Source organism: Drosophila rhopaloa, unplaced genomic scaffold, assembly GCF_018152115.1.
Source record: "Drosophila rhopaloa isolate 14029-0021.01 unplaced genomic scaffold, ASM1815211v1 contig_155, whole genome shotgun sequence".
Taxonomy (NCBI): Eukaryota; Metazoa; Arthropoda; class Insecta; order Diptera; family Drosophilidae; genus Drosophila; species Drosophila rhopaloa.
In genome coordinates, this window is record NW_025335034.1 from 6,374,267 (window position 1) to 6,395,788 (window position 21,522).

General features: G+C 40.4%; 4 protein-coding genes across 6 annotated transcripts; 1 reads left to right on the forward strand and 3 right to left on the reverse strand.

Moving 5' to 3' along the window:
• Positions 1 to 1,766: 1,766 nt before the first annotated feature.
• LOC108038577 (protein spartin) lies at positions 1,767 to 6,017 on the reverse strand. 3 transcript variants are annotated; one of them, XM_017115407.2, is made up of 4 exons: positions 5,739 to 6,017; positions 3,847 to 4,987; positions 3,075 to 3,381; positions 1,767 to 2,243 (listed from the first exon to the last, which is right to left on the reverse strand). In XM_017115407.2, exons 2-4 carry the CDS (start codon positions 4,970 to 4,972, stop codon positions 2,012 to 2,014), a joined length of 1,665 nt encoding a protein of 554 aa, XP_016970896.1. In that variant the 5' UTR covers positions 4,973 to 4,987; positions 5,739 to 6,017; the 3' UTR covers positions 1,767 to 2,011. The 3 variants fall into 3 exon arrangements, with proteins under 3 accessions (XP_016970896.1, XP_016970898.1, XP_016970895.1); XM_017115409.2 differs by having other exon boundaries at positions 3,847 to 5,007; XM_017115406.1 differs by lacking the exon at positions 5,739 to 6,017 and adding an exon at positions 5,505 to 5,522.
• Positions 6,018 to 6,737: 720 nt separating this feature from the next.
• LOC108038576 (importin-5) lies at positions 6,738 to 13,193 on the reverse strand. The gene is made up of 5 exons (XM_017115405.2): positions 12,809 to 13,193; positions 11,147 to 11,296; positions 9,992 to 11,086; positions 8,100 to 9,453; positions 6,738 to 7,950 (listed from the first exon to the last, which is right to left on the reverse strand). Exons 1-5 carry the CDS (start codon positions 12,887 to 12,889, stop codon positions 7,313 to 7,315), a joined length of 3,318 nt encoding a protein of 1,105 aa, XP_016970894.1. The 5' UTR covers positions 12,890 to 13,193; the 3' UTR covers positions 6,738 to 7,312.
• Positions 13,194 to 16,552: 3,359 nt separating this feature from the next.
• Positions 16,553 to 20,417, reverse strand: LOC108038201 (pickpocket protein 28). Its single transcript, XM_044457100.1, has 5 exons — positions 20,406 to 20,417; positions 19,627 to 20,061; positions 18,607 to 18,709; positions 17,902 to 18,476; positions 16,553 to 17,407 (listed from the first exon to the last, which is right to left on the reverse strand). The coding sequence occupies exons 1-5, from the start codon at positions 20,415 to 20,417 to the stop codon at positions 16,655 to 16,657; spliced, it is 1,878 nt and encodes a 625-aa protein (XP_044313035.1). The 3' UTR covers positions 16,553 to 16,654.
• On the forward strand, positions 20,391 to 21,481 carry LOC123037261. Its single transcript, XM_044457158.1, has 2 exons — positions 20,391 to 20,860; positions 21,077 to 21,481. The coding sequence occupies exons 1-2, from the start codon at positions 20,458 to 20,460 to the stop codon at positions 21,376 to 21,378; spliced, it is 705 nt and encodes a 234-aa protein (XP_044313093.1). The 5' UTR covers positions 20,391 to 20,457; the 3' UTR covers positions 21,379 to 21,481.
• The last annotated feature ends 41 nt before the right edge of the window (positions 21,482 to 21,522 follow it).

Consider the following 21,522-nt stretch of genomic DNA (forward strand, 5'->3'; position numbering starts at 1 on the left):
TGGAGACCACTTGCCTGAAGCCTCTTTGGCGGCCGAATCCAAGCTGCTAATCATCTGATCTTCGGATCATCTGCCTCCTCTGCCTGCTAGAGGATTTGGATTTCGACTCCACGGGGTAATTAATCCCTATTTTTTATATATATATATTAGCAAATGTACTTAAAAATCTATATATATGTATGTGTTTTTAAGCTTTACAGTTATAAAATAGAATACAATACATACGCACCTTGCAGTTAGCATTTTTCCTGTACTATGGGCCAAAATGGCAAATCCTTGCTAATTAACATTGATTGCAAGTAAAGTGTTGACATTTTATAGGCCAAATATATTGGAATAGTGCTCACTGTACGGGACGCACTCGCTGAATGCATTTGAGTGGCTGCAAGCTTTTTGACAGCCACTTTCCCCAAAATATCCACCCTGCAGCAACAGTGCAAAGTGAAAAGTGAGAAGAAAGTGGCTGCCAGGGCTGGGCAATCTACATTCAAGAAGTTTTGTAGTCAACTGGAGGACTAAGTCAACTGGAGGCTCTATATTCTGGTAAATTTGATTTGTGCGCATAAGAAATTATTCAAGCCGTGATATTAAAAAAATGTTTGGAGAATTTGTCAAATGCAGTTTTCTTATAAATTCCCATCAAAACGTTAATTAATTAATTAATTAATTAATTTGTTTAGAGCTTACACGTTTTCTTGGGAACATATAATTTCGGCATAAATAGTTCACAAAATAAGTGGAAATAGGTAAACGTATTCCAAAATTTGCTTTTAAAAAAATATCTGCGAAACAAACCATTTTGCAATTAATTAATTTAAATATGCTTTGTATAATGTATCCCTTCCGGTTATACTCTGCGGTTTGGTGCACTTAATCCAACCCAGAAGAATTTTTTTGAAAAAAAATGTTGTTTTGTGCGCAGTGACTGTGTATTACTCATACGTACCGTTGCCTTTAATAAAACAGTTACTTCACGGATTGAAATTCTGTTTTTGGAGAGCGTCACAAAAAAGATGATTTACAGATGATCGCGATAACTTATCGATACTATCGGCACTCGCCCCGACTGGTCAGCTGACCGATCTTGCTGACCAACACTGGCAACCCTTGTGCGCGCATATTTAAAAACTAAATGTATATTTGAGATCTACATAAGGTTTACGCTTCAGTGGCTGAGGTTAAGGTTCACGCCTTCAGTGGCTGAGATTAAGGTTTGTAAGAGAGAGTGAAAGAAGGTGAGGCACCTTAAGCGTCCTCACAATTCTTAAAGAACATGGTTCGGTGCCAATAATTGGTTCTTAAATATTTCTTTGAAAGCAGTTTTAAGATTTTATTTAATGGAGTTATGGGTGATTGAATTCAAGTACCTCATTTCCCATACAAATTTTGTTTGAACTACCTACATTTTCTTGTATTATCTCAAGTTGGTAACAAATTGGAAAAACATAAGTCCCTTCGCCTTATATTGAGGTTCAAAATTAACTCAAAACTGTTATTTTTCCTAAATTTCTTAGAAAAGTTTATTAATGTTAATTTTTGGTGTAAGATAGTGTAATAATTTTAGGTCACCGACTAAGGAAGAACTTATAAATGACTTGAAAAATTAAATTTAAAAAAGTGACTGATTGGCAGAGACTAGTTTTCATGCTTGATAAGCATGTATTGAAAATTTCAAGGAGAAGATTTATATTTGTAAATTTGGCGATTTCAAAAAAATGTTTATTGTTTCTGGTAATTTTTTTTTAAAATAAAGTAAACGTTTAAAATCTTGAAAAAATTAATTTTTTTATTTAATATCTTTATCTGACAAATAATAAATCATTTCTGAATTCGTAAAGAAATCACACAACAATTGGTTTTATCATAAGAGTAACCGTTTTAGGTATATATAACAAAATTAAAATATGAGATTTTCTTTAAGGAACCCCTAAAAAAGCTACAAGTGGCATATATATATATCATGTCAGTATCGACGATTACAATATATGAATTATATCTTTGGTTTCGGCCCTCATTCCTTTAAAGCCCGTAAATCCGGATAGAGTGCTCCTGCATTTATATAGTGAGATTCCGATCTACGCAAGTCCCGTTTGTAGTCGCTAACCACGGCTTCTCCTGTACGTTTGACCATTTTCTTGGCGATCCCCTTGGGAGTAATGTAGTTTACGTTCTGGCTAACCACAAAAACGTTTCCCACCGTGTCGAAGGTGCCACTGGCCAGATTTCCCGCCGGCTGTCCATATCTGCAATTAAACATGAACAGTTAAAAATTGTTTCAGGAAAATATTTTTAAGGAAAATAAAATATTCGGTATTATCTTCATTAATAATGTTAACAAGAAAGGAAAAAAAGCTTGAAACTTTCCCAAAAGTTGTCTTTCTATTGCAGGTAGTATAAAAGTCGGAACGAGCCGGATCGGGCGACTATATCATAAAGCTTTTTTAAAAAATTATAACTTTGTCGTTTTTAATTTTTTTTTGTTCTTTGAGATTTGGTAATATTTAAACATTATAAAATTACGGTTTTAATTAAATAAAAATCGGACAACAATGTCATATACCTGCCATGGCAAAATGCAGCCCAAAATTGACATAGCTTCATTGTTTTTAGTAATATTGAAATCGAAATGTAGTCGATTTGTAATAACTGCAGGGGTATATAAACTTCGGATTGCTGAAGTTTGCTTCCTTTCTTGTTTCTTCTTAACTAGATATTTATTATTTTCTTTAATATTTAAAGAATCACGACAGAAATCTGGATCTATACAGTAAAAGTCAATGCATCCTTTGAAAAACACTAGAAATTTGACATACTAACTTGGAAAAAATTCAATGGTTTTGCGTTTTTAAAAACTTAAGTCTCAGAGGGGAAAAATAATAACTTTTCTCTTATTTTCGATCGCTAGTTATCCTGCTCCGATTCAGCATAGAGACTCGACCACATATGTATGTAATACGATGTCATAGTTTGAACGAGTTCAAGTAAATAATTGTTTACCCCAAAAATAAATAAATTTTGCAACAGAAGTAAGCATTTCCTTGCCCTATATTATTACTGACTTCAGATAAACTTACTTGTGTTCAATTATCTTGACGGAGTTTTGGCTCAGGCTGCAACCGAGGATCTTGGCCGATGTCTCAAGGCCATCGAATACGGTGCTGACACCTTCGACGGCTCCGGCTGCGATGGTGAAGGCTCCCTCCATAGTGCTATTCGCCTCACTGCTGTCGTAGCCGAATCCTTTCTGCAGCAGCTTGGAGCCCTGCTCCTGGATGTGAGGCGCCAGGTAGCGACCCACTGCCATCGAAGCAGTGCCCACCTTTCCAGCTATCCAACCAGTCATTCCGGCTGCCGCATGCGTCACCTTCTGAGCCACTTCAACTACATAAATATGCAAATATTACAGTTGGAATTAGATCAGTTATTAGCAAATACTTTAAATAATTATAGTTTTTATTTGAAACTAGGGTCTTAAAGTTATGTTGAAACCATTTTTTTATCAACGCACTGCAATTTTGAGATTCTTAAAAAAGACTTTAAATAAAAAAACTAAGCTATATTCTTTAAATGTCATTAAATTAAAAATAAAAAGTGCAAAAATAAATTGTCTACGTGCTTCATTATAATTAGAGGTCTAAATACCATCGTTTCTATTCAATATTACAATTTGTTAGTGAAAGTTAATGTTTCTAAAAAAGGTAGTTAATATTTGTAATATTAAATCCTTTTCACTTAATGGTGAAAATATCAGTTATAAAGCGAATAAACTCGATACCTGTGCAAATACGTATTTTCTTGTTAAATAATATGTTAATATGTTTCTTTTATCTTTGGCACTTATGTTACCTGAAGTCTGGACAGAGCTGGGCACTTGGGTGGGAGCATCGGTGGCGGCTGGCGTCATCTTGGAAATAAGATACGGGGTACTCCTGAGCATGAGGCCTCCCGTCTTCTCGGCGCCCTTCACCAGATTTCGAGCAATGAAATCGGCCGCACCCACAATGTGTCTGGACACCTGCTCCGAACCGGAAGCGGAATCTGAAGCAAAACCAGCACGTTGGGAGGTCGGAGATTTCAACTGCTCCACCGTACCAGCCAGTACAGCCTCTAATAGGTCGAGGAAGAACTGTTGGAGGTCCTGCAAATCTTCCTCCGTTCTCAGCGAAGGCTGGCCCTCCTTCGTCAGCATTAAACCAAATGCATTTCCCGGTTGCTGGCACTCCATGTCAGGGAAGATGAAGGCTCCATACTCTGTGCGATAACAGTTGGTGATCGAGGGAACCAGAGGGTAGAGCCAAATCATTCCGGTCTCTTCATTCGGCATGGAGCATTGGATGAAGTAGATGCCACTGAGGTACTTCCACTCACCACCCACGGTGCACATAACCAGCGACATAGTGGACGCCCCACCTATAGATGTAACAGTTCCGCTGGCTTCAATTCGGTAGATTTTCACCTGGGCACTGAAGAGCTCATCCAGCAAGGCATGGGAATCCCGAACCGCCAAAAGCTCCCTCAATCCTGCAGCTAGCTCTCTGTAAGTTTTTGGTGTTCCGCTAGCATTGGCTATGTCGTAATGCGTGGAAGGGTTCTCCGCCAGCAAAGGTTTCTTTGCATCCACTTCCGTTCGATTTTCCTCTCTGGCCTCCAGGGCTGTGTCATCAATGGGTTGGTTCTGGGATCGCAAAACCTTTAGATGGTAGCTGACTTCCGTCTTTGCGCTCTTGAGTTTTTGTATAAGCGCACAGGCATCGTTCCACTCGGTCTGCACGGCATCAATCTCATCCGGAAGACCTACGGGAATGCCGAAAGTGTCTTCTATCATATTTAGGGCCAACTCATAGGCCTCGATGGCCTGTCCCTGGGATTCCTGCTCCTCATGGCTGACGGCCACCTCAACCTGGGTCATCGCCGCTTTGTAGGCTTCTTTGATGCCGGCATAGGCTTCCAGGAATTCCTTCTCCTCCGACATTACGGCTTTGAATATCTAGGGGATAAACATAAATTCTAAAACCTATTATTTCGTTTCGTTATTTCGTTATTTCTAACCGGAAAATCAAAATATTTATTAAATGCATGTCATCAACTGCAAACATTAAACCTCTTCTAAATCATTTTTATTCTGAGAAATGAGCAGAAAGCTTTAGTGGATATAAGCCCTGTTATGTTTTTGAGGTAAATTTAGTGACTCCTACCTCTAAAATTGTTTTAACAATTTTAAAGACATATTTCCATAAATAACTGATAACTTTCTTCGTAATGTAAAAATGCACATATTTGTATAAATACCTGATAACTTTCTTTGTAATGTAAGAATTCATAATCTTATTAAATTGTTTTAAAATGGGCGAAAAGCTACCGAAATCTCTAGAGATTTTAAATTACTTATTTATGAATTCATTGGATTTCAATAGTCCAAATGATATATGATGGAGACCACATTAAATGTTTCACAATATTCCTTTAATACATCTTGATTTTTCATGATTTTAATGGAAACCCACTTGCTGGCAGAGATTCATCCTGACGTGGCGGGAAACGAAAGTCAACTAAAAGGGCCAGTGATGTCCACCTTTTGTGGTCAAAATGCGTCATACAATCGGTCGGAAGACAGCCTCTTCATCTTCCTTCCTCCCAAATAGAGTGGGGCAGCTGCTCGAAATTGAATTGTGGCCAACGAAATTGCTTCCGCTTCTCCGCCTTCGCGCGGATTTTTCACGCCCACCTGTTGCACTCACCTTTGGGTTTTATGTCTGACTGAGAGGTGCTGCGAAAGTCTGTCCGATTGATACAGATCTATGCACTTTGCCCACTAAGTCATCACTAGATAAATCATCAAGTTAATGGACACGTTCTCTTCTAATAAGTATTTCGTCATCAATTTAATATGACGATTTCTTTGTTCCTGCTTATCAAATGAATTGATTTTTATGTCAACTTGTATTTAAATTCTTTTTATTCGAGCCATGGAATGTTAAGAGTTTTTTACACTTTTTGTTTTGATTCGCTTATTTTCCTTGAATATGCCATCAGCTGTTTAGAAGGCCTATACATGTTCAGGGTGACCAATGCATTATTTGTATGTCAGACAGTCGTACGACTCTTGTTCGAATTTAATATCATAAAAAAATCAAACATTGCAATTCGAATATTATTAAATGTTCCATTTGTTTTTTTTGAGATGGAGTCTAATAGCTTGGCAAATCTTTCTTATTTTTATATTCTCATCATCTAAGGTCCTCGCTTAGGAAAGCCAATCGTGCAGTTTTTCCTGCCGAACAGGTGCTATCCCCAAAATCAGAGGATGTCAAACAATTTCCCAAAGCCCTACCTAACATTCCCGCCAAGTTCAATTTTGTTATAAGTAGTGAAAAATTATTAAAGAAAGAACAGTAATTAAAAATCACCCAACCCCATATATATATTTTTTTTAACTTAAATGTTTAGGATCTAAGAAAGGTGGCTGTCCGTACCCAATAATTGTTCCAAAATTAAAAATTGAATTATAAACATTAATTTAACTCGCTTAAGACCTTTTTGGGTTTTGAGGATCAATTAATTCCGCCCACGTCAATTGAGTATAAGCATTGATTGAACAAAATATAAAAGTAACGTGTACGTGCCATGGATTTAACTAAGCGCATATTTATATGAAATGCTGGCGACTGGAAGAACATCAAAGGTCTGAGATATGTATTTATGATACGTGCGAAAGCAATTAAAAAACGCAGACTCGGTTTCAATTAAAATTTCGTTTTACGTGTTATTTATTTCGTTCTTTTTATCATTTTTAAAATACAATAAATGTTATTCCTTTAAATATTTTTGTGGACTCTGATTTGAATGCACAAAATTACATTTCGTTCGATTCGGACAAGGTTCACATCCTGTTTTTTTTTGCAGGGAGAGGGGCGGCCGTGTGGGCCGAATATACACACATATGTATAAACATATGAAAAATTGAGTAACGAAAATAATCTATTGGAATTTGTGTGTGGTTGCGATGGCATTGGGAACCGATTCATACAACATGTCAAATTCTAACGAGGGGCAGACTTTTGTCTTCGGGAGAAGATTTTTTGATTGAAATCACAATATATATAGAATTATATACCCGGATAACTCTATCGTACACATAAATATAAGTATGCGTGTATGTATGTTTTTAACGTATAGTTTATAATGCATTTGCGACGACAATTTCGGTCAGATGAAAAATAATGATAACGAGTAGCTGAAGCTTCCATCCTTCCTTCCTTGCCAAGGTCGCCGGGACTGGATTGGGTCTGGAGAGGCGTGGTATTCCGATCCCTTAGGCGTTCGGCACGTTTGCCAACTCCCGATAGGCATCCTGCAGGGCCTGTTGCTGCTCTGGGCTGAGGGTGCTAGCACAAGCGGCCATCACGTCCGGATTGGATTCCACCTGCTTGACGATGGTGAGCATGCGTGTGCCGGTGGCGCTCTGCGCATCCAACACTTTGGTGCAGAAGGCCTCAGCGATGATGGAGACGATGCGCGGCAGATTGCAGTTGTTGGCCCCAAGGATTACCGGGTGGTTGCCCTCGATCAGGTCGCACAGGTAGCCATAGATGTGGGCTGCCTCCTCCGGATCCTCAGACACCGGCAGCCAAGAGAACCATCCTGCGATCAGCTCGTCCACGTTGGTCAGCGCCGACTTGTTGTATTTGAGAATCTTGGCAAAGGCCGAGATCGCATTCTCTGTCGCATTGATGTTCTCAATTTCGCGGGACTTGGGATCGTTGATGACCTGCACCAGTAGTGGAATGATCTGGGCGCACGTGAGTGCGAATTGCTCGCCGGCGTACTGGCCGAGCACTCCGCATCCGTAGGCAGCGGCCTGGCGCACTTCCGGGGACTTATCGCCCACGTACTGCAGCAGAGCTGGCGTAAAAATCTGCTGGTAAGGAGCGCAAGCAGGTCCGCAAAATTCTGCCAAGAAACGAAGAAAGAGTTTGTTAATTTAAAGTCAACTCAAAATGTGTACAAAACAAATTTTGGGAAAAGCTTAAAAACACTCCACTATTACATATATGGTACAAAATACGAAGATTTTCAGATAACTATGCCAACCTACTTACCGATCAGATCATCGAATACGCAAACGCCCCACTGACGATCGGCGACAGGTCGGCTGGGCTCCAGAAGCTTGACAAAGTGCGGAGCCACCTGTTCAAAGGCGGGCAAGAACTGTGCCTTGTTCGTCTGGAAAAGAGCATGTGTGATGTCTACGATTTTGGAAAGGATGTAAACATCAGTATCGTCCTGCTCGGCGAGCTCCTCCTCAACGCCGTCGTCGTAGTCCTCCTCGTTGCGGGCCGCCAAACGTTTATCAGCCCGCTCGAAATGCTCCAAAACATACTTGTTAATAATCTCCAGAACCTGCTTCATGGCATCCTCGTTAAGGCAATTAGGTCCCAGGGTCTCAATGCATTTGGCCAACGAGTTCAGCAGCTCCGACTGCACTTCTGGCTCCGGTTCCGTGTTGATCACCTTTAGCAGCTCCGGGCAGATGAACAACCACATTCCCTCCAGATACTGCGGACCCTTGATCTTTGCACAGTCGAGAAGGTAAGGCAACGACTCAGCAGCCGCTGTGCGGACACCGTCGTGGAAGTAGAACTTAAGCATGGGCAGCATTTGACGCACCACCTCCTCGGCGTATTCGGCAAATCCTTCCTTCAGTTCCCTAGCATAACAGACCAGCATCTCACAGGCGGAAGCCTTATCATCCATGCCTGCGGTGCGAATAGCAAAGTTCTGCTGCTCTCCAAGATTAATGAAAGACCAGTCCACATCTCCCTCAATATCCTCCACCTCGTCGTTGTCCAGCATCGCTACCTCGGGCTTCATGGTGGCTGTTCGCATCACGGGACCCATAACGACGGGCAGATATTGCTCGAATTGCTTGCCAAGGATTTTGCACATGCGGGCCCAGGCAGTGATCAGGTAGGAGGTCTGCGGATCATCATCAGCTAGCTCTCCTCCCTCGGTATGGTTGACCAACAGCATGTCCATGATCTCGCCGGCATCGCCGATGAACTTTTCCCGGCCCACCGCTAATCCTATCAAGCTGACGCACTCGATAGTCTTGCCACGCAGCATGCGTAGATCGTCCGAGTTGGCATTCTGGATGATGAACTTGAGGCATGGCATAAGGCGATCGTAGTAGGCCACGAACTCTGCTTCGCAGGTATCCGCCACTGAAGCAATGGTGGTCACCACCTGCTCCAGAACCAACTTGTTCCCCTTCTCCACCAGCTCAGTGAATTTCGAGTTTAGAATAGTCTCCAGCTTGGACATAATCCCGTCCAGGTAGCGTGTCAGTATGTTTTTCGGGCAGTCCTCGCTGAAGTTTACCAGAGCGGCACCGGCGTGCGCTTGCACTCGGGGATTATCCACGTCATCCAAGAGGGACAACAAACCAGGAATCACCTGGAAAACAATGGGAAATATGCTTATAACTTTTTTACAAAAACTTTTACAGGCTAATTAAATATATAATATTAAAATTCTGAACCTTAAATAAATATTTCATTTTTTTTAATAAAAAAAAGTTTAATACGAAAAATAAACACATGTCTTGCATTTGAAATAGTAAGGCTCGTGTGAAAAAAGTAAATATTTTACAACAGTCTTGTTTATTTACACGTAATACCTTGTTTACATATTGTTCGTGTTGTCTGTTTGTAAATATCGCATTAAAGACACCAAACTGTAGACAGATTTCCAATTAACTTCTGCCAAATATATATCAAAACAATTAAATATACAAATAACACAAAGATCAGAAAATATGCTTAATGATCTAATAATACCATAATTTTTATACGAATATTGTATTGACGGGGATAAATTGGGGATTTCTTTTAATGTTAATTGTTAAACAAAAAACAATACATAAATTAGGTATATAACCCCCAACGGTTAATATTAAATAAATTAATTCTGGGATAATTCAAATAAAACTTACCTGGCTGTGGAACTTCTTCTCAAAGGTCGGTGCAAAGTCAGTGGACATTTGGCCGATGGCGTTGCAGGCGGCGTAGCGAACGCGGGCATGGGGATCTCTCAGGAAGTTCAAGACTGCGGACATGACCTCATCTAAAATGGCCTCCATCTGCTTGTGGCAGCCCTCACCGATAGCCGAAATGGCCATGAGGGCGGCGAAGCGATGCTTCCAATCAGCATGGCCCAACATAGCCGGCAGAGCGTTCATTACGTGCGGAAGAACCACCTTTCCTCCCAAACCGCAGGCGAGGCGATCTAGCGAGGACTCGGCGATTACGTTGTTGTCGCTGTGATCGTCTTCATCGACCACATCCGCGGTGGACCAGTTTTCGTCCTCGTCCAAATCGGTCATCATATGCAGTATCAGCGGAATCAGAGCCACGATGTATTTATCCGCCCGCTTGCGCACCATCGCAGGGGCGTTCTCAGCAAGCGAGACCATAACCTCCAGGACGAGGTGCCGCCAGCTGTCCTCGAAGTCCTGCGAGCTAAACACCTTCATGCAGACCTCAAAAATAAACTCCAACTGGGGGCGCAGGAACTTCGGGCAGTTCTCGGTCATCTCGATGAGGAGCTTCAGCAGACTCTGATCGTCCTGGGCCTCGATTGTCTCCCCAGTTATATGGATCATGCGAGGCAGCATATCCGCAAAGTGCTTGTAGATGGCCGTCTCCTTCTCTTTGTCATGGTAGAGAATGAAAGCTCCGACGGCTCGCACAGCCTGCACGCGGACTTCCGGGTCAGAACTAGCGTCCATGCTCTTGGCCAGCATCTGCTTGATCAGATCGATGTACTGAGTTTCCTGATTTCCAAATATCGAAGGCACACTGGAGAAGATCCGCAGTGCCGATTCCTGCAGTTGGGGCGTCGGCGAGTTGGCGCACTGAAAGAGGAACTGCAGGATGTCCGGCCATTGGTTGTTACACTCCTCGTCAATAAGATTCCTGGCAACCTCGGCCACCACCTCGCAGATCTTACGCCTTAACTGCGGAGTCACCTCCTGCTGCACGGCCAGAAGGATCTGCTGAAGCAGCTGGTTTTGCGACTCAGCGGGAATCTGAGAGGGGGGATTATTAGAAAGAGTTTCAGGCGGAGTTTTGAGGCTGTTTTTGCTTACCTCTTTGTAGAACTCCGCGAACTCGGTGGTGAACAGACGTCGCAGAAGCACGGCGGCCATCTGTCGCGCTTCCTCCGATTGCTGGCCATTTTGGATGTTGCCCAGGAGGTGCGTCACCTTCAGTTCCCTTGCAAGGTTGTTGTATGCTTCCTGGTATCGAAAAATACATAGAAATGGGACCCCCTTGAGTTAGTGGTTTGTGATTGAGTTTTTTTTCATATAAGAATAAGCCCAAAATGTATACGAGGTATCAAAACCTATGAACCACAGAAAATACAATTCAAGAGAAATATTTTACCGAAAATTCGTTATGTACGGGATTCTAGACTAATTATTAATTTTATTACTCACAATATCCGCAACGGAGAATTGCTTACAATATATACAGTATTGACAGTCTTGCACTCATCGAGCGATAAGATAAATTTGCCATATAACAAAAGTGTATATTTTATTTTATTTCACAGGTTATAAACTTACAAACAGAGTTTATACAGTCAATAAAGTCGAAATATATGTTCAGTGTAGCTAAAGTACAGAAATGTTCATATTTTAGTACTCTAGGTACATGTTATTTAATTAATTTAGTTTGAAGTTATTTTAATATTCTAAAAAAAAATTTTAATATAACTTCAGAAGCAGATCACTGTGAGGTGATTTTTATAGAAAATATTTATATGTCTTTTTTTAAGTTAATAAAAATTGAAATTTATTTATTTATGTGTTGGGAATAAGGTGTTATTTATATTGCACTTTGTATTGTAGAGTATTTTGGATGTTTATTATGGTTTTTGATTTGTGGTATTTTTACCTCTGAATAATTGTGAGTTTTAAATATCATTAGCACTGGGTACTGTTTTCTTTGATTTGATCACGATTAAATCGATGGTGAAAACAGGAGTGATAACCGTGAATATATGTATTTCATTGTATAAAATATTTAATGATGAATTTATTTATATAACTATAAATTGTAGGACTGATCAACTATATTGTATTTTCTCATAGGAGGATACAACTTTTTTAAAGAAAATCGAATTTGACTAAGGCTTCGGTAACGATGAAAAGTGAGTCCGCTTTGGGAACTGTTACCCCATCAGGGTAAGTGGAAGCGGCGGTACCATGCCTGCCATCTTCCCAAGGTCAGCGGAGTGGGTGGGGTGCGGTGGGTGGGGCGGTGCCATGTGGCGCCGGAACGAAACAACGGAATCCGACCGCCTTATCAACCGACAGACAGATTGCATTTCCCAGACCGTGTGTCATGGATTTCGCACCTGCTCTTTGTTTCCGTTTGGCGGCGGTGTTCCAGTGGAAAATCATGTGGCGGCCATGCAAATTGTACAATTTCGTTTCGATTTTGCCTCGTTTGCTTGCTTCCTCGCACTGTCCGTCGTATGTCGCTCTCCCTCGCACACATGCGAATGTCGACAGCAAAGCGGAGGGCGAAAACACGTTTTGTACGATGATTCAGATTCGTCAGAAATTTCGGCCAAAAGATTCGCATGCCTGGGTCTGGGGAAATATCTTATAGATGGCAGCTGGCCCCCGAAATCCGCCGTGTGTTCTATATGCACATTTGCGAATTGCGCATCGAAAATTCGAGGCAATATGTTTTACGGCGATCCCCCGCCCCACCCCAAGGCATAGAATAATGTGACTTACCTCCGCCTGCTGGCGCACGTCGTTGTCCGTGGACAAAAGAGACACCAGGAGCTGCTGGAACTGAGCCTGATCCGCTGCCATCTTATCCTGTCTGATTCCAAGTGAAACGAAACACAAGCGTTCGCGGAAACCACGATTTTCTCTTCAGTCTTCACGCGACGGCGGCCGCCTAAAAAAGAGCAGAACAACTGGCTGGGTTGCCAAAGGGTCGCAAATTCGCGCACTGCACTTTTAAATCCGCTTTCTCCGCGACTTTTTTTTTGGGGTCTGATCGATGTTGGGTGGTGGCGATTCAGTTAATTTTTTGATTTTTGCTTGGTTTATCCAAAGTTTTATGGAATTTTTGTGGCACGATGGAGGCTTGCTGAGGCGCCTGTGGCAACACTGCTCTGCTTTTATCTTTATCGATAGCTCCCGATTGCATTTGGCGCCCAAGCGACCGCCTAATAGAGGTGCAGCAACATCGATGAAAACATCGATGCATCGATGTTTTTGAAATTTTTCTAAATCATCGATGTTTTTTTTCAACCATCGATGTTTCAGTGACGTCACTATCAAGAGAAAAAGGCAAAGGAGAGGTACGTAAAACGGCAGAAAGAAGTGGCAAAAAAATTTCTATGTGTCCCTGCCACTTCCTGCGAGTCAGAAAGAGCCTTCAGCAAGGCGGGGCAAATTATTTCTGACCGCAGGACGCGCCTAAAGGCTGATGTTGTTGACCAACTTATGTTTATTAACAAAAACCACATTTTTTTAAAAAATGTTTAGCTTAATTTAAGAAATGATCTCCTTTTTTGAAACCAGTGAATAAATGTTTTGTTTTTCTATTTTTAATACAACCACAAGTGTGCATTTTAATAATTTAAAAAAATATTTTTTTAATTTTTAAAAACATCGATGTTTCATCGATGTTTTGGGTGAAAAACATCGAGAACATCGATGGGTCCATACATCGATGTTTTTGCACCTCTACCGCCTAAACTAGTGATGCCAGTTAATTATCGAACTTATCGAAATGGCTAAAAAAAAGCTATATTTAAAATTTGAATAGAAGAAGTTCGTGACAGTCAATTACCGCGTGCAGCAATCACTTAAAAAATCTAAGGATAAATAAAATTAAATCACTTTATTTTCATGTAAGACATATGAATATATATATTTAAATAAATAAACCGAATTTGGATTCTAATTGTTATGAATTTTCATCGTCCCATAAAAAGTTGCCTTCCTATTAAAGATATACACTTTTGTGTGGGCTTATAAGGCCTGAATAGTTACACTAATTTCTGAAATTAAATAGTCAATTTATTCCAGAAATAAATGTTTTGTTTTCCGCTATAACTGAATTAAAAAAAGTACGTAAAAAAGTAGGATTGTCGCCTGTTTTTTTATTATTGCCTATTTTTTTTTTATACCCTTGCAGAGGGTATTATAATTTTGGTCAAAAGTGTGCAACGCAGTGAAGGAGACCTCTCTGACCCTATAAAGTATACATATTCTTGATCAGGATCGCGTCCTGAGTTGATATAAGCATGTCTGTCTCTCAGTTTTAAAGATATCGAATTGAAACTATGCACACACCCTTCTTTCCTTTGCACGCAGTATATAAGTCGGAACGGCTGGGATCGGCCGACTTTATCCTATAGCCGCCATATAACTGATTGATCGGAAATGCCATAACTTTGGTGTTTGGGTTTCAACAAGCTATATATTCGATAATACATTTTTTTGAACTTAGCACCAATTTTACCTCAAAATGCACATCCTAACCTTTAAAATTCTTTTTTAGTTTTTTAAATACGATTAGAACTGTAAAGTTTCTGTAAATAACTATTCTTATTTTGGTTTGGGCGTTAAGGGGTTCCATTTTCACACTTTTAGGTTAGAATATATCTGGGTGCTGGAGCCATTTTGGCACCGGATTTGGATTCAGCGCGAAAAATTCCATGAGAAAAAGTGGGTCCAGTTTTTGGGTCCGGGATTTTCTAAAATTAGTTTGACTTGTGTTATTCATATGATGCACTCTTAATACTCATAAAAAATCCTAACTTCCTAACTTTAAAAACATCAAAAAGCTGGAGCAATTTTGGCACAGGATTTGGATTCAGCGCGAAAAATTGCATAAGAAAAAAAAAGTGTGTCCAGTTTTTGGGTCTAATAATTTACAGAATATTCTGCAAGGGTATATCAACTTCGGCTCCGCCCGAAGATAGCTTTCCTTTCTTGTTTATCTTCTGGTTAACAGATCTCGGTCATTAATATTTAATTTTCCTTAAAAGATAACCATTGTGAACTTTCCCATACACGCTTTAAAGATAGGTTCGTTAGAGATCGACCCAATTTGAACGAGTTGGTAAAACTGACCAATAAACTGTACTTTTAAAAATACACACATTAGTACACAATTAACGATCCCCCCGTAAATAAATTTTATACGGATTTTATAAACTTGGGAAAACGGTTATTATTAAGCAAAAAACGATTAAAAAAAGGGTACCATACAAAAATATTTAGTGTGATTGTCTTAATCAGAAAGCAGGGCCGTCGAGACCCACACCGGGCCCCGGGACATGAAATTTTATAGTTGATTTTCTTAAAAAATCAGAAATTGTTTCAATCGATATATCAAAATAAACAAAAATAGGATGCTCAGATCGAATGGGTCGGACTTTTTGTTTTATCTTTATCAATTTTTCTTAACATCTACATTTTCGAAAAAAAAATTCTCGCTGCCCTCCCCTCTCATCGGGACTGTCAGGAAGTTCAGAAAATTGAACTTTAATAACTGAAGTAAATTGTTGGTTTTATAATTGGTTAAATACGAAGTTCTTTTGGCCTTTTTTATTTCATCAGTAATAATAACTCCAGTCAAAAGTTTGCTAAGCAGGGAAGGAAAATTCAACGAAAAATCGAACTTAAAGGCTCGATGCTTAATCGATTGAAATAATTAATTTTTTAAGAGCTCCTTTTTGCCGTAGATAAAGTCCTAAATTGTAACACCTTTACTCTACAGTGTGTACTTTTTATACCCTTGCAGAGGGTATTATAATTTTGGTCAAAAGTGTGCAACGCAGTGAAGGAGACATCTCCGACCCTATAAAGTATATGTATATATTCTTGATCAGGATCACCTCCTGAGTTGATATAGCCATGTCCGTCTGTCTGTCCGTCTGTCTGTTTCTACGCAAACTAGTCTCTCAGTTTTAAAACTATCGAATTGAAACTTTGCACACAGCCTTCTTTCCTTTGCACGCAGTATATAAGTCGGAACGGCCGGGGTTTTATATTTGCCCAATCAATCCTACCTACCAAATTTCATAAGGATCGGCCGACTTTATCCTATAGCTGCCATATAACTGATTGATCGGAAATGCCATAACTTTGGTGTTTGTAACTAACTGATTGATCGGAAATGCCATAACTTTGGTGTTTGTTAAGCTAGGTTGGGATTTTCTATGGGTTTTATTTTTGGCCAATCAATCGGACCTACCAAATTTTATAAGGATCGGCCGACTATATCCTATAGCTGCCATATAACTGAACGATTGGAAATGGCATAAATTTGGTGTTTTTAAAGTTAGGAAGTTGAGATTTTTTATGAGTATCATATGCATCATATGAATAATTTTGGAGAATATAATTTACAGAGTATTCTGCAAGGGTATATCAACTTCGGCTCCGCCCGAAGTTAGCTTTCCTTTCTCGTTAAATATCTGAATGGAATTCCATTGAATAAAAATATTTAAATTGTAATATAATTTTTAATAAAATAAAAACTTATTTGCCGCTCAAAAAACAAGTATTAATTTACAAAAGCACGAACATCCAAAAACAACAAATGGGGCTCTCTTATTTATCCGACACCTTGACAAGGCGCTTCAGATTGGTGAAGAGCCGCAAAGTGAAATGGTAAATCATCTCCACCATGCTTAAGATGGAGAACCCCATAAACAAACCGAATATACCACCACAATTTGCCAAGAACTCGGTCATACCGTACAGTTCCGATCGCTTGGAAGTGATGAACTGGCTTTCTTTAAAATATATTGACAGGCGGGACATCTGCGAGCCGGGATACTCCTGAAGGAAGTCGGTGTCGCCCTCAGCCAACAGCATTTCCTCCAGATCGAAGTTGGCCTGTGAGATCTCCGTGTTGTACACAAGCGATGTGCAGGCGGGCATGCAATTACAGGCAGATTCAGTGCCCCGAGAATCCTCTCGACCGGCATTGAGAGATCTTACCCTTTTGAATTCCCTGACCAACAGCTGCCTTTCCGCCCGATCGTAGCAATGGATCTTATCCTCACTGCACACGGGCATATCCATGTTCCTTGGCATCGAGAACTTCACGCAACCGCACTTGGTCAAAGTGAAATTGGCCAGGCACTCCAGCTGGCAATTGGATTCGGTGTAAACCTTGAAGAAGCGCAGCGATCGCTCGTGGCTAAGGAAGCACTGCCTTCGAATCGGATGGTACTCGGCGATGCCCGTAGACATGGTGATCATGCTCGGCTTTACTGCGATCAACACCTCCTTGCCCATAGGAATGCGCACGAACTGCTTGGACACCTGCGGCACATCATCGGGAGCATGGAGCAGCACCTGGAGTACAAAAAAAAAAGCTATCATTCTACGTGTATTTGAATAGAAATTTAAATCTCGGCACAAGAACATTATCATTTTAAAACTGTTGGGAAAGGAAAACCCCCAAGAGAAATACGTTAATGGAGATTATAAATTTTAACCATTCTCACGAGTACATATTTTTTGAGCAGTGTATTGTTAGAGTAGTGGAAATAGTGGAAATACTAAAAAGTTTCCTATAATACCCGAAAAGAGCATGTGGCAGGTTGAATTAAACTTCCACTCGAACAGTCAAAAACTCATAATCTTTAAAGAATTGAAGAGTCAGTCTTTTCTAGGGTAAAATATATATTTGTTAATCAATAAACTTTGTGATAGAGAAAAAAAACTATTGACCTAGAATTTTAGAGGTCGGACCATACACAAGAGCGTGCAAATAATATTTTAAAAAAATATATATTTAATACAAAGATAAGATAATGATACGCCTTTATATCATCCATAAATTCTACCTTAAATCCTTGCACAGGTCCTCGGCAGGCATAGTCAACTTCCTGCCTAAAGCTTTGAAGAGCCAGAAAAATGCCAGATCGAGCTCCGGCACTCAGAACCCTTGCCGGAAAGGTTTCCACATCAGTACTGGGTGCATAGCCCGTTTCTAGAGTCCAGGGCGGGTGACGCAAGCTTATGTTTTCCATCTCCAAGGGCTCCCCGCTATGCCGGTGCTGATAGGTGCCCTCTCGATATATTTCGGAGGCACGCAGCCCATTGAAGGTAAAGCAGATGCCCTCCTCCGTAAGAGTCTTTCGGAAAAACTTCTCGCACTCACCGAAGCGACTCAGCCAGCGGCAGTAGAAGAAATACCGATCAAACTGGGGCAGCATCCTTTCCAAAACTTCGAAGTAGTCCAAGTCGGCGCCGGCAATCAAGGGCATGTCCTCGTCGATGATTTGGGTGTTGCACACGTGCAGGAGTGTACGGAACTCCTCCATCTCCAAGGCGGTAACATTTTGGGGCTTAAACACTCGCGAAGCTCGCTTTTCCTCGCTGAACTGGCTGTAGAGGTCCGCATACGTGGTTTCCTTACCTATTTAATAAATAATAATAATTAATAATAAAATAATTTGTATAATTTAATTAGACAAAGCTTTAGAAACGATTTTAATTGTTTACCTAAATTAAGACTAATTTTCTTACGGAAAACTTTCTCAACTAACCTTTCTGCTTTAAGACACGCTTGGTTTCCGAGCAAACAGTGACCGCCGGGAAAGGGATGCTCCACACGGGGGTCGATTTCTCTGCGAAACTGACGATGACGGGCTGTCAAGTGATAGAAGTCAATAATATTTTTTAATGGATTAAGCCAGCGAAAGCTTATTCGGACGGCTATTTATCCACTTTATTTTTATACCCATGCAGAGGGTATTTTAATTTTAGTAAAAAGTTTGCAACGCTGTAAAGGAGACATTTCCGACCCTATAGTAATATATTCTATATATATAGTATATATATTTCTTGATCAGCATCACCAGGAGAGTCGATCTAGCCATGTCCGTCTGTCCGTCCGTCTGTCCGTTCGTCCGTCTCTCCGCCCGTCCGTCCGTTCCTACACAAACTAGTCCCTCAGTTTAAAAGCTTTCTGCTTAAAACTTTCCCAAAAGTTGTCTTTCTATTGCAGGTAGTATATAGGTCGGAACGAGCCGGATCGGGCGTCTATATCATATAGCTCCCATAGGAACAATAGGAATAAAAATTCAAAACAAGAAAGGAAAGCTAACTTCGGGCGGAGCCGAATATACCCTTGCATGATATGCTGTAAATTTTATTCTCCAAAATTATTTATATGATGCATTCTTAATACTCGGCCGATCCTTATGAAATTTGGTATGTCGGATTGATTGGCCAAATATAAAACCCATAGAGAATCCCAACTTCCTAACTTTATAAACACCAAAGTTATGGCATTTCCGATCAATCAGTTATATGGCGGCTATAGGATATAGTCGGCCGATCCGACTTATATACTGCGTGCAAAGGAAAGAAGGGTGTGTGCAAAGTTTCAATTCGATTTCTTAAAAACTGAGAGACTATTTCGCGTAGAAACAGACAGCCGACAGACGGACATGCTTATATCAACTCAGGAGTATATAAACTTCTGCTTGCCGAAGTTAGCTTCCTTTCTTGTTTAGTTTTTACTTTCGATCAAAATGAGTTTAAAATTAACTCTGAAATCTCACCGTTTCGGTCCACTTTGTGTAGGCACTGACAATCAGCGTGGAGCAGCCATAAATCGAGATCAGAAACGCGAACAGCCAGAAGATCCGCTCGCGCATGGGCCGCTCCCGCTCACCCAGATATTGCACCCCGTGGATGGAGGTATTCTCGCAGTACTCGTGGTACGTGGTGATGAAACCCTCGCAGGAGGCGGAGCCCAGCTTTCTCTTCTTCTTGGCGGTCAGGTCGATGGACACACTTTTGCCCTCCAGATCGGACTCGGACATAGTCAGACTGGTGTGTATTCCACTCTTGACGCGCACAATTAACAAATTGGAAGCATGAAATAAATAGCACGAAGCAGAAAAAGTGCAAAGCACACAAAAAACGAATTCGAAGCGTGAAATAGGTCGAGGTAAAAAAGTGCAAAACAAACATTTTACCGTTAGTCGGTAAAGCTGCCAGACTGTCCGCTTTTTTTTATTTTATATCTTCGAAATTTCTTTCCTATTCCGTGTAACACACAAATATTTTCCTGATGAAAGGTTTTTGTTTTTTTTTTTGAAATAAAATCACAAAGAAATCCGATATTATAAAATTAAAAATTGGTTTTTTGATATGATGTATTTAAAAAATGTAAATATATAAATGCACAAATCGGAAGTAATCGTTTTATATCAATTTGATCTATTAAAATCTCAATTAAAACCCAGCTTTGAAGCCCTTTAGCCATATTACGATAAATACTAAAATACCTCGGCTGTTCTGCGTGAGTGTTTCCGTGCGTGACTTATTTTTGTACCGTTTTTGCCATCGCTAGAAACGACGCCAGAATTATATCAATATTATTAAAAATGGTTACGAGAACTTGCGCGTACAAAGATTGCGAATATTACTATGCCCTCCACGACAACGGGCACACCAAGCAAAGAACCCTGTTCGCCTTTCCCAAACAACCGGAAAGGGCTCGAGTGTGGCGGGTAAATGGGAGGGTGCATCCGAAGATTCCCCAGAACCAGCTGTTTATGTGCTCCAGTCACTTCGACCGCAAGTTCATATCCTCTTCGAAGCAGCGAACGCTCCTTGTGGGCGAGGCGCTGCCATTTCCGTACGAGGAAAGGGATCCCGTACCCGAAGCGGACCTCCAACAAGTAGCCTCAACGTCGCAGGAGAGCTACTATATAAATTTGAGCGATGATGAACTGAGCATTAATACCGTGGACACCACCTCAATCACCAAAACTGTTGATCCAGATCGTAAGTATAAACCTTTTCACACGCTATAGAAAAGGATCCACATAACAAAGCCTCAATAAGTTTTTGGGCCATAGGAGAATTGAAGTAGACTTTGGTTTTTAAACGAATACTTTTAAAAAGTATAAATGATATTAATCCTTTTTTAACCGGAAAAAATATTGTTTAATATTTTTTAAGTAGATATTGATTTTTGATATTAACGTTTATAATTTTCAGTTGACCTTGACATCGAACCGCCACCCGCCAAATGCCCCAAGATGCCGTCTATTGTCCTTTCTAAAAAGGACACTTCTAAGGCGCACCCCTGTCCGGCTGCGAAACCTGTTAGTATTGAAGAGGATAACATGGAGACCATCGATACCTCCGAAGTGACCGTATTTAATTTTAAGGGCGAAGAATTTGTGCAAATGTCCATGGAGTATTATATGAGTGAAAAGCGGAGAATGAACGATCTTCTAAAGAATTACAAAAACGCTCTAAGTAGCATTAAAAAACAATTGTCCGAGCTGGACCTTTAACCGAAATAATAGTAGAAAATTCCATCAACTCACTGACTGGATTTTATTTGGGATACGCACCTGATTAATTTATTTTATAGTACTTAAAGAACATACCAACTGATAAATATAAATACTAATTGTAAAAAGTAATTTCTAAATATA